Source organism: Cynocephalus volans, chromosome 12 (assembly GCF_027409185.1).
Source record: "Cynocephalus volans isolate mCynVol1 chromosome 12, mCynVol1.pri, whole genome shotgun sequence".
Classification (NCBI taxonomy): domain Eukaryota; kingdom Metazoa; phylum Chordata; class Mammalia; order Dermoptera; family Cynocephalidae; genus Cynocephalus; species Cynocephalus volans.
Window position 1 is genome coordinate 27,173,053 of NC_084471.1, and position 13,532 is coordinate 27,186,584.

At 35.6% G+C, this 13,532-nt stretch overlaps 1 protein-coding gene across 2 annotated transcripts in view; it reads right to left on the bottom strand.

The window, feature by feature from the left end:
- Positions 1-9,590: 9,590 nt before the first annotated feature.
- Positions 9,591-13,532, bottom strand: part of ELK3 (ETS transcription factor ELK3) — a 59,935-nt gene continuing 55,993 nt past the window's right edge. For both annotated transcript variants that reach the window (XM_063075661.1, XM_063075662.1), the window contains exon 5: positions 9,591-9,952. In XM_063075661.1, the coding sequence (XP_062931731.1) occupies positions 9,854-9,952 (99 nt within the window). In that variant the 3' untranslated portion in view covers positions 9,591-9,853. The remainder of the gene's footprint in view (positions 9,953-13,532) is intronic.

Below are 13,532 nucleotides of genomic sequence, written 5' to 3' on the forward strand. Positions count from 1 at the left end.
ATACTATATTTGTCCTTTTGTGTCTGGCTTATTTCATTTAGCATGTTTTCAGGGTTCATCCATGTTTAGCATGTATCAGAACTTCACTTCATGGTTGAATAATATTCTGTTATGAAAATACATGTTTTGTTTATCCATTCATCTTTTGATGGATACTGGATTTTTTTCCACCCTTTAGCTGTTGTGAATAATGCTGCTGTGAACATTGGTGTACAGGCATCTGAGTCCCTGGTTTCATTTCTTTAGGGTATATATGTGTACACCTAGCTGTGGAATTGCTGGGTCATATGATAATTCTATATTTAACTTTCTGAGAAACCCCCCAAACTGTTTCCACAGTGGCTGCACTATTGTACGTTCCCAGTAGTAATGTATTAGGGTTCCAGTTTCTCCTCATCCTTGCCAATACTTGTTATTTTCCCTTTTTTAAAATTATTATATTCATTCTAATAGGTATGAAGTGGTATCTCATTGTAGTTTGGATGTGCATTTACCTAATGATTAGTGATTTTGAGCATCTGTTCATGTGTTTTTTGGCCGGTTGTATATGTGCTTTGGAGAAATGTCTATTCAAGTACTTTGCCCTTTTTAAAAATAGGGTTGTTTGTCTTTTTGTTGTTGCTTTGTAAGAGTTCGTTATTATTCTGGATATTATACCCTTATGAGGTATGTGATTTGCAGTTATTTTCTCCTGTTCTGTGGGTTGCCTTTCAGTTTCTTGATGGTGTCTTTTTGATGCATAAAAGTTTTCAGTTTTAATGAAGTGCAGTTTATCTATTTATTGCCTGTACTTTTAGTGTCATATTTAAAAACTATTGCCAAGATTCCAAAGTCACAAATATTTGCCCCTGTATTTTCTTTAAAGGGTTTTTAACATTTTAGCTCTTAGATTTAAGGTCTTGATCCATTTTGAGTTCATTTTATATGTGGTACATATGGTAAGGATCCAGCTTCATTCCTTTGCATTTGAATATCCATTTTTTCCAGCACCATTTGTTGAAAAGACTGTCTTTTCCCCACTGAATGGTCTTGGCACTTTTGTCAAAAATGAGTTAACCATAGATGTGAGGGTTTATTTCTGGGCTGTCAGTTCTATCCCATTAGTCTATGTGTCTGTATGTCTGGCCATAAGGATAGTATCACAGTGTTTTGATTACTGTAGCTTTTGAATCAGTTTTGAAATGAGAGTCTTCCAACTTTGTTCTTTTTCAAGATTGTTTTGGCTATTCATTGTCCCTTGACATATGAATTTTAGAATGAGATTTTCTACTTTTGGAAAGAAAAAACCACCTTTGGGATTATGATAGGGATTGCATTGAATTTGAATCTGTAGGTTGTTTGGGGCCACATTATTACCTTAACAATATTGACTACCAGTCCATGAACATGAGGTATCTTTCCATTTATTTAGGTCATCTTTAATTTCTGTCAGAAACATGTTATAATTTTCAGCGTACAAGTCTTGCTTAAATTTATTCCTAAGTATTTTATTCTTGATGTTCTGTAGATGGAATTATTTTCTTGATTTCTTTTTGGATTTTTCAATGATTTTTGTGTGTTGATTTTGTACCCTACAATGTTACTGAATTTGTTTATTAGCTCTGAGAGGTTTTTTTTTTGGTTTCTTTAGGGCTTTCTACTTATAAGATCATGTCACTTGCAAAGAGAGATAGTTTTACTTCTTGTTTTCTAATTTGGATGCCTTTCATTTCTATTTCTTACCTAATTGTTGTCTGTGACTTCCAGTACAAGGTTGAATAGAAATGGTGAAACAGGGTATCCTAAACTTGTTTCTGATCTTAGGAGAGAAGCTTTGTCTTTCACCATTGAGTATGCTGTTACTTGTGACTTTCTGAATATGGCCTTTAACATGTTGAGAAAGTTCCCTTCTATTCCTAGTTTACTGAGTATTTTTTTTATCATGAGAAAGTATTGGTTTTTTTCCAAATGCTTTTTCTTCATCAATTGAGATGATCATGTTGTTTTCTTCATTCTGTTAACATGTGTTACATTGATGTTCATATGATAAATCACTCTTGCATTCCTGGGATAAATCCCACTTGGTTATGATGTATAATTATTTTAATATGCTGCTGAATTCAGTCTGGTAGTATTTCTGCCTGTATTCATAAGAGATTGGCCTGTAGTTTTCTTGAGGTGTGTTTATCTGTCTTTGGTATCAGGGTAATACTGGCCTCATAGAATAAGTTAGGAAGTATTCCCTCTTTTTCAGTTTTTTGGAATAGTTTGAGGATTGGTTAATGCTTCTTTAAGTGTTTGGTATAATTCACAAGTGAAGCAATCTGATCTTGAGCTTAGCTTTGTTGGGATGTTTGGATTATTGATATGGTCTCCATACTTGTTATAGTTGTATTCAGATTTTTTATTTCTTCTTGAGTCAGTTTTGGTGGTTTGTGTGTATCTAGGAATTTGTCCATTTCATCTGTGTTATCCAGTTTGTTGGCATACGTTTGTTTATGGTATTCTCTTATAATCCTTTTTACTTATGTACACTCAGTCATAATGTCTCCACTTTAATTTCTCATTTTAGTAATTTGAGTCTTCTTTTTTCTAACCCCAGTCAATCTAGCTAAGGTTTGTCAATTTTGTTGCTCTCTTCAAAGAACCAACTTTTGGTTTTGCTTTCTCTTTTGTTTTCTGTTCTCTATTTTGTTTATTTGTACTCTGTTGTTTCCTTCCGTTAGCTTTGGGTTTAGTTTTCTCTTCTTTTTCTTTTTCCTTGAGATGTACAGTTAGCTTGATTTCAGATCTGTCTATTTTAATGTAAGTGTTTGTAGCTATAAATGTCCTCAGCACTGCTTTCAGCATATTCCATAAGTGTTGGAATATTGTGGTTTTGTTTTCATATGTCTCAAGGTATTTTCTAATATTTCTTGTCATCTCTTCTTTGACTCTTGGTTAAGAATGTGTTGCTTAATTTCCACACATTTGTGAGTTTCCTTTTCCTTCTATTGATTTCTAGTTTCATCCCATTATGGTTGGAAAAGATAGTTAATATGATTTCAGTTTTTTTTTAATCGAGTATGACTTGTTTTATGGCCTAATATATGATCTGTTCTGGAGAGTGTTTCATGTGTACTTGAGAAGTATGTCTCTTTTGAGAAGAATGTTGTTGGGTAGAGTATTTTGTGCATCTGTTGGGTCTAATTGGTTATAGCATTCAGTTCCTTTATTTCTTTATTGATATTCTGTCTGGTTCTGTCCATTATTAAAAATGGACTATTGAAGTCTCCACTACTGTAGAACTGTCTGTTTCTCCATTCAGTGGTTACTATTTGGATGGAATATCTTTTCCCAATTGTTTTTTTTAAAATCTATTCAGCCAATCTCTGCTTTTTAATTGGAGACTTTAAACCCTTTACATTTAAAAACATTACTTATAAAGAAGAATTTATTTCTGCCAATTAGCTATTTGTTTTTTGTATGTCTTATATGCATTTTGTTCTTCAGTTCCTCCACTACTGCCTTGTTTTGTATTTAGTTGTTTTTTTGAAGTGTACAATTTTGATTCTCTTCTTTCCTTTCTTGTATATTTTTCAGTTATTTTCAATTCATATGCTTTTAGAAGATTTACCCTCAAATGTAGTCCCTTTGAATTATTATTATTTCTAATGTCAGTGGTTTTATTTTTTAGATATTCTAGATTCTTACATTGATTCTCTCTTTCTGACTAACAGGTTCATCCACAACAAAATGTTAAGAAGGCTGGCTATTTAACTCACTTGGTTAGAGTGTGGTACTGATAACACCAAGATCAAGGGTTTAGATCCCCTTACCAGCCAGTCACCAAAAAAAAAAAAAACCCCAGAAACAAAAAGAAAAGAAAAAGGCAACACAAGCTCATGAGCAGGCTGTTGAGAACCTGTACACTGTTCTGTGTTCTAAAATTGAAATCCCCAAAGTTTTTAATGCATTACTGTAGACATAAAGAAAGTTACAATGTTTTTCCCTCTTGTTCTGTCTAAAATTGGAACAGATTTTCTAGTGTTAAGTTCGGATTCTGGGTTTAGTTAGATAGGCAGGAGTTTTCCTCAGCTATCATCATTCCTAGCTGAAGTTTGTGATTAGTTTCCATCACTGACCCCAAAAAACCCCAATGAAGTTCACCAATTTTCTATTAGACTAAAGCAGGAAGAATGTGACCAATTCACTGATTATAAAGCAACTTTGATTAGAAAAAACCAAAATCTGTGATGATGGGAGGACTTTCTATTGGTGACTTCTCCCTAAGAGAAGTGGGAAAATTTGACTTATTGGAAGAACTAACATTTTTGGAGGGTTATCACTTCAGAGACCATAAACTAAACCTCTGTTTAGCTGAGTGGGGGTTGGAGCTAGGTTTGCAGGTGAGCATATGTGAGAAGGAGACAGAGACAGACCAAGACTGGATTAGGAATCATGATGGCTACTACTGCTGCTTTCTTCCACCTTAGTCCTGCTGCAGTAGTGATACAGAAATACCTGGGATAGATCAAAAGGCGAGCATGAAGATGTAGTTGGTGACCCATCTGGATAATATGCAGCACTTCTCAGGAAGTGAGAAAAGCTCAGCATCTGCCAACAATCTTGTGTGTTTACAGGAGGACGGCTCCACTGCACTCCTGGGACCTCTACAGACTGGGGACCTGTGCAGGACTCTCCTCCGACTCGGTTGAGTCTTTCCTATTTCAGCTGTAGTGAAATAGTTCCACATTCTTACAGTCAAAATAGTCCCAGGCATCATCTTCATTATCTCCATTCCTCCCTCATGTATGCATGCAACTGAGGTTGTGAAGTAGTGAATGGGGGACCTGGTGCTGTTGTGGGCCATGTCACTCATCTCTGGATGGTGTTCATTTACCATTTTTCTAGAAGTACTGAAAATCAGCAAAAGATTTTTTTGGGCGCCCAGTCCTGCCATCTTGCTCTTCCTTGGAATCCTATCCAGTAACTGCTTCATGACTCCTCTGATCAAGAAGCACCCCCCCCCGTCTGAATTTAGACTCTGTTGCTACTAATCTCTACATTACTATCATATCATGATGCAAAAGGCTTTGTTCTCAGAGTAAATCCCACTGTACTAATCTTTGAGTTCCTCAAATGTTTTCTCTCATCTGATCTTGAAGCCATCCTCTTTCCTCAGCTTGCTCTTTTCTTCTATCCCTCTTCTCTCTGGTACCCTGATTCTTCAGGTCTGAATTTAATTATTTCTTCCAGAAAGGATTTGTAGCCCATACCCCACCTTACCACAGATTAGGTTATATGCCTTGCTATTTAACTGCCTTCCTTTCAAACAGTGTCCTTATACTTAACCTCATAACAAGACTTACTTACACTTTATTTCCCCTCACTAAACCATAAGCTCCATGAAGGAAAGGATTGTCTTGCTTACCTCTGTATTCCCCACACCTGATACATTTCGGGGAAACAGTAGTATTTGTTGATTGAATTAAGACATATCCACAAAGGAATCTTGAGTTATAAGTAATCTTTGTCCGTTATGTAACATTAGCTTGTACTTTTCTCTCTGAATGAAGCAAAGACAAATGCAGCAGTCAAAAATTGATGATAGAAACTTTTTATTCCTAGCAGTCTTTAATATGTGACTCTTTAGAAACTTAAGAACTAACCTATAAACAAGTTGTTCTCAACACACATGCACACACACACTACTGGGGGAGTGGGACTGGGAATAAAATTTATACTGGAGAAGTCTACGTAGGGCCAGCTTTATGACTAAGAATCTGCTCTCCCAGAAAACAATAATATAGCAAACATGTATTTAAGGTTTATTTGTGCCAGGTACTGTTCTATGTGAAGATACAGATTGCTAGTTTAAATTCTTTTGAAGGTACTATAGGTTAAGGTCAAGGCTTATAGAATCAAAAATGCTGAGTTTGAAATGTGGCCAACTCTATGACCTTGAGCCAATTACTTAACCACTCTGGGCCTCAATTTCCTCATCTGTAAAATAGTACTTCCCTCAGAGGGTTTTTGGGAGGACTAATAAAGTAATCCTTGTAACATGCTTAGCCTGGCATGTAATAAGGGGTTTTATAAATGGTTCCCATCTAACTGAAATCATTTCATCTGGCGATGAAATAAAGAGATCTGATTCATCTTGGAGAGGGTAACTGAACATGGTGCATTCTTCAGTGCTAATTCCTGTAGTCAGGCCAGTACAATCCCACACAGTATGATGAAAGGGAGTGGGTGTGGGGGAGAGGTGCTGGTAGGTATTTAAGCATAAAGGGCATTTTACAAAAATGATTTAGTTGAACTCTTGTGTATAAAAAGGACCAAACACACCTATTACCTTCTTGAGAACAGGGACCAGGTTTCCATCCACTTCTGAAATGGTACCTGGAACATAGTTGATTTTCAAATGTTTCTTCAACAAGTGAATGATTTCCTACCAGCACCTACAAGTATATGTTATACCATATGAGGGTATGAGTTATCTGTGACCTTTTGGCACACTAGTGATAGCAAACGTGTTGTTCAGGGCTTCCATTAACCCACTGTTTCTCCTGCCTCCTCTCCCCTCCACACACACCAGTCTCCCTATATCAAACCCAGGATGAAGACTGCATTGAACTCACCTGTGAAAACCAGAGCGAGGTCAGCCTGAAAGTGAGTCCAGGAGGAATACTAACCTTTATCACCAAGCCTAGCGTTCACATTCCCCTGTATCAACAAAATGGCTAGGCTGGCTGGTTAGCTCAGTTGGTTAGAGCACAATATTATAACACCAGGGTCAAGGGTTTGGATTCCCCTTACATGCCAGCTACATCACCCCCCCCAAAAAAAAAGAAGGCTAAAAGAATAAATGGTCATTTGGTTTTTCCTTTGTCACTTCCTCCTCCTCAATACAGAGCAATTGATAGAACTTAAGAACTAAAAGATCAGGGGAACACTTCAAATCATTCTATTCTCCCCCAATTCAACCTCAATAATTATATTTGTCTATATATATATATTTAAGGGTAGGTGACAGGACTCATTTTCCAACTTGTATCCATATGGAAAAGTGAAGTTTGGGTCATTTCAAGTACATGGAAGTAAACCAACCCACTTCGCTCTAAACACCTTTTATCACAAAGTATTTATTGAACAAAATTAATATAACAGTAGAAATGATACATATATGAAAGTGAATGAAGATTTGCAGTCATAGAAAAGATATGTACAAAGAGACCAATGTTCAGGTTATATAGCAGTTTAAAACTCATCAAGCAGACATACAAAAGGTGGGGGCAGGGAGTTACTTAATGTTCTTTGAAACATTTTTTGTCTAAAATACTTCTGATAAAAAAAAAAATAATCCCAAAATGAGGCAGAGCTATAAAAGTTATACTTCAATACCTCTAGTTCTCTATTGGTATTACAGCAAGTATTTCCACCCATCAAAAATTGTGGTATTTTTCCATTTCTAATAAATGGATCTAGCGTATATGTTAATCACAGGATTTGAAGAAAGAAAAAAAAAGAATCAGACTTATGGTCATTTGAGTATTTCCAATCAGCATTTACATTTTAAAATTATGCTAAATATATTTTTGGTTGAGATTTTTGCACATTAACTTCCTTTAGTTAGTCTCTATAAGAATTTTGCATTTTGGAGGTGTTCTCTTATCTGACAAAACAACTTTAAATGCTTTATCTGGCTTTTTACTTAACGTACAGTTTGGGACCAGTAGTTACTTATAGCTAGGCATCTGGGAAACAGAACCGAGCACCAATCATTTTTCAATGAGCTGTGTGGCCTTAGCCAACTCCCAGCTTCTGTGCACTTGTCCTGATCTGGAAACATATTCTTCTCAAAGGCCCCTTCTAGCTCTGACATTTTATGTTCAGGAAATACCAGTTCCCTGGACCAGCTCCTTTTATTTTAGTACAGAATTATCGTTAGCGTATGAGGGGCTGACAGTATTGTCTATCTGTGGATTTTGAAACCAGTCCCGTTACTTTATAGTCAAAGAGACATATTAAAGTGTTTGGATTTTTTCTCTCCCAATAAGGGCAAACATCCCACATATGGAGATGCTCACTTCCAGTTGAAAATCTCAAAATTTATATCAAAACAATATTTTAGATTTTTTGAAGTCAAATTTTTTTTTTTTTTAAATGACCAGTAAGGGGATCTTAACCCTTGACTTGGTGTTGTCAGCACCACGCTCTCCCAAGTGAGTGAACCAGCCATCCCTATGTAGGGATCCGAACCCATGGCCTTGGTGTTATCAGCACCACACTCTCCCAAGTGAGCCACGGGCCAGCCCAAGAAATGTGTTTTTGTAAGCCTTATTTTTTACCTTTTCTCATAATCCCTGCCATTTAATGACCAATTTGGATCAATTACTTAGTCACATTTCAAATTAGTTTCTATAACTTGTAGTTAATGATTATAATTAACCTAATCGTGAATAAAGCACTGGGCACTTTCCAGTTCTCTTATTTTGCATTAGGACTTTCCAACTTCGTGTACAGGTGTGGTGCCTTTTGAAGGGTGCCAGCTGATCTTTTGAAGGAACAGAAAATATGTTTCTGTTATCACTGCTGTAAAGCTAAGCTACACAAAAGAACTTACTGCAGAGTGTTCCAAATTGTTATATAATCAGTTCAGTTTCACAATAATGAAGTTCCTGAAGAATTTTTCTTTTTTCACAGTTCCTTCATTCTCACCATAAATTTAGTAATGTGTAAAGCAGGGTATCCTACCTCCCAGTATCCACGGGCAAGGCTTTTGATACTTCCAGTTCTCTGTTTGTATTACAGCAAGTTTTTTGATCCTTCAAAAATTGTGAATACCTATACCTTTGGTGTTACAAAATTGTTTCCTTGTTGTTTGGATTCATCACCAGTCTGTGAGACTCTTCGAAAGCATTAGATTTTTAATTGTTAATTATAGTTCCAGGGATTTAGAACAACCCTAACTCATACTGACACTGAATATATCAGATGGGTATGATTCTCTGTGGGAAATTAGGAGAACTGGGGCTAAATTTTTGAGATAAGAATATGCTAACCTAGAAAACATTCCAAGGGCTTGGATAGCATGAACTTGATGTAGCTTTTCCATCTCATATTTTTATTTGGGAGGAATCTGAAAGATATTGTAAATAGCTAGGAGGACAACCTTTCAAAGTTCATTTATTTAAAAATGCACTTTAGAATATTTTATTTTATGAATGTTTATTCTCTAAATATGGCTTAGTTTATTCTTATAAAAACATTACTTGGACATTACATTTACTGAATTTCAGTTCAAAAGAGGTTTTAAGGCAATTTTTATACAATTGAAAGCGAAAAAGAAAATGATATGAATATGCTTTCATATTGCCTATTTGTGAAAAATAATGCAATTCTACTAGAGAGCTGTTTGATACTAATTTTTGTCTTTCAAACATTTTCTCTTAATACTAAAAAATATATAAATCATTTACATAAAACTAAATGCAAAGGAAGGCACAGCTGGTTATAGAGTATAGAAGCACAATTCAGTATATGCAGAATTAAAGAGGAAAAAAAGCTTCACATCCTTATTAGTTATACTGAAAATCATTAAGAAAAGTTCTTCACTGTCAACAGTGTTCAACACTTAAGAGCTACAAGGATATAAAAACAAAAACATTAAAATTCACTTAATGCAAAACAGATTTTCATATATACTTGAATATATAAAAAAAAACAGTTTTTAAAATGCTAACATAAATCTAGACTATCCATGTTATGAAAAGTGCAAACCAAATTAACAGAGGGTTTCACAATGTCCTTCTCATGACACAGGTAAACTAGCCCATGGGGACAAATTTGTTTAATCAGTTAATGAGTCCTTAATTGCGGCCAGACGTCATCAGGATTTCTGAGAGTTCGAAGAAAGCAGTACTGGAGAAGCAGCTCCGTCCAGACTGGGAATTGGCACTGGCATGTGGCCATTAAGCAGTGTGGGGAACTGTAGGGGACAAAAGATTTATAAAATAATTATTGCAAATCCATTGGTAAAAACTTGGGGTCTTCATATCCCAGGCAGACTCAAAGCAATTCAGTGCTCTCATCACCCCTGTGATGGAGGTCAGCTGCCAATCTGTTTTACAGAATAATTGGAAGATGACAATGGGATCAAACAGGATAATGCCCAGAAAATATCCCTAATTATTCATATATGCATAGGCTGCTAGAAAAAACATGTACGTTACATGTTGCTAAAGCACATTCTAATACTATTTTTTAAAGGTTCCAAGCTACTTAGAATGCTGATTTGCTTTAAAGATAAGAAAAAAATTTTTTTAAACCACAGACTACATGTGAGTCAGTTTTTTCTAACACCGTATTTTGAAATTTGCCATGAGTTTTCCAGAGTACTACAAAGATGCTTCTCAATAACTGTTAAAGTGAAGAATGTTTTTTATCTTAAAAGATTTAGAATAGATTATTTTTATTTTGGAGCTGAGAAAATATTCTAATTAAAATGATAAATAATATCAAACTTCTTAGACCACCCATAAATGACAAACTTAAAGAGTGAAATTAATTTCTGTATTAGGATAAGTGGTAAGATAAAGGTATGCTTTGATAACAAGTTTCAGGTTTGAAACAAATGTCAGCTATGCTCCCAACTGAACAAGAATAAAGTTCTCCTTTTGATATGTGACTACGTGGCAACTAGATTTTTCATTGTAAGCTAAATATTAAACTTCAGCGCTAAATATCAAACCATAGAGCCTGGCACATGTTAGAAGTACAGTAAATATTTGCAGAACAAGTAAACGTAGTTTTGCTCTTACAAGCTACTTCAGTAACGACATCTAGTGCCTTAGAGTTTATCAACGGTTGTCATTTCATTTGATATCTAGGGGCTGTAAAGTAAATTTTGTTGTTCCCATTTTACAAATGAAAAAACAGTTCATGGACGTTCTGATTGGCTGAAGGTCACAGATAATAAGCAGCAAAGTCAAGTGTTAAACTGTCTGGTTGAAATCTGTTTGTGCCAAACTGCCCGGCTTCTTATTTTGGCAGGGGTTTGGGGGAGAGGGAGGTTATCTTTAATTACTGTTTCAATTTCTTTAATGGTTAATGGTTATTGGCATATTCAAGGTTTTTTGTTTCTTTTCTGGCACTTTTTCTAGAATTTTCTCCACTTTAACTGCATTATCAAACCTACTTGCATATATAGCTTACGCTCTTATTTAAGGTCCATGCTCCTAACCACTATTCCCATTGACTTAAGACTGAACACTGGAAGAAAAGCAGATTTTGTATTTTAATTTTTTTAGTTTATTTGCATCTTTTCTCTTTTTGGTTTTTGTCCATCTTATTGGTGTTTTCAGAAGAATCGGCTTTGGTTTTGTTACTGTTTTCTGTTTTTTTAAATAAATTACTGGTTTTTGCCGTTAGCTCTTTATTTCTATACACTCAGTTGCTGTAGTTTCTCTTAATTAGCCTTGCTTTTCTTGCATATTTCTTAGTCATTTTTATTATTCTCCCACCACAGTCCCCTTTCTTAAATTGCAACATTCCCAAAACTTTTGTCCTCAGCCTTCTTTTCTATGCTACCATGCCTGGACTTGACAACCATTTCATTTTAGACATCCACAACCAATGCCGCTTCCCCACAAAACCTGCTCCTCTTCTGGTGCTCACTCTAAGTCAGTGAAAACAGTGGTTAGGAATATAAACCTAAACTTGAATCAGGGCTCCGCCACTTATTAGTGTGTGGTCTTGGGTAACCTGGGCATCACTGTGCCCAGTTTCCTATCTTTAAAATAGAATTATTGGGAGTATTAAATGAGAAGCCATGAAAAGTGCTTAGAACAGTGTCTGGCATATAGAAAGCCCTCCATAAATGTTAACTATTGTTATTAGTAGTATTTCCAGACTTTTAATCATTTATTAATCTTTGCCTCTTCCTAATTTTTATCATCTACTTACTCCTCAAACCCAACTCAAAGTCTTCCTCTCAATCTTAGCTCTGAAATGTATTCTAAATACATTTGTGGCCATAGGAATCTATTTAGAGATGATTCTTTTCTTGGTATTTGAAGTAGTGTAATAATTTCCAAGGCCCACAGCTGCTTTTCCCACACAATCTCCTGTCACACGGTTTCTTCCTCAATAGACTGTGTACTTTCATATCCGAATCATGCAGATCTGTTAGTCTAAAATGTGCTCTACTCTCTGTTGAAATCCTGTACCTTCTTCCCATCTCAGGCGCCACTTCTTCCTTTGAGACTCTGTCCAGTCCCCAGGTGGAAAGAGCTACTCTGTCTGTTGGGTTCCTGCAGAACTCTGTTTATCCGTCTGTTACTCACATGTTGTATATCCCCTAGTCCCTGTCACAGAGCATTGTAAATATTTACTGGGTTGGATTTGTTGAACTAAAAATTACAGAGTACATTCTCAATTGACAACCTAATTAGTTCCGCCTTGTCTCAAGATGTATCTGTGCCTACTAGGTATATTCCAAGTTTGATAAAAGTCTATTTCAAAAGATGAGGTGGAACAGACATACTGTAGACAAGCTCAAAATGCCAAAATGTCCAGAAGCAGATTTATTTGAAAAAAATCATGGTTCTATATTTACATTTAGCACAATGTCTTTGGTACCTCTCTCTTTATTAAAACATTTCTCAACTATAAAGCAACCTCTTCCAGAAAGGCTAGTGTCTTATCTTCTCTCCCCTTTCCTCAAATTCTTCAATATCTGCTATAACCTGCTGTAATAATTATATCAGGGGACGCTTCTGTGCAAAAACTCCTCAGCTCTGTCAAATATTACCCTAAGTATTCTAACTCACCTTTCCAATCATCACAACAGGAAACTTTCCAACATCACTTAAAATTTATTGTAGGCCAAGTCTATTTTTTTCTTTCTCCAACACATAGCATGTGTTAAAGAGATTTGTTATTCTGAAAGAAAATTATTTTCATTAGTTTAAAAGGGACACTTGATAGTAATCTGAATTCTGAAAATCTAATGATTTTCATGTCTAATTTTAAAAATCAAAAAGTATTATTCCTCTTACCATGTTGTATACTATTTTCAATATTGCTACTTCCAACTTTTACCACACTCAACTGTTCTTTTCATAGAAGAAGAATAATTCAGAAGATGCAAAATTGTTTTTTTACTGTCATGTATCCAAACACAAAAAGGTGGCCTAAGACCATGTGACCTGTCAGCCATCCAGACCAGGTTGTAATTTTTTTTCAGTGTTGTATTTTGAAGAGAGAACAGGTCCGTTTGGTGAAATTAAGATTGAAATTAAAACTCTAAGCAGGTAGACTTTTAAATGCAGTCATCTCTTCTGCAGAATTCTAAACGTAAATTAGGAACCATTGGTCTACAGTGGTCCTCATATTGTGGTTCCTGGACCAGTAGCATCTTTAGGAACTTGAAAAATGTTTCTATCAGGCCCCATCCTAGACCTACTGAATCAGAAATTCTGAGGGTGGGACCCAACAATCCTTATTTTATCACATCCTCCAGGTGACTGTTGCACGCTAACTTTGAGAACCACTGATCTACAGTAGTG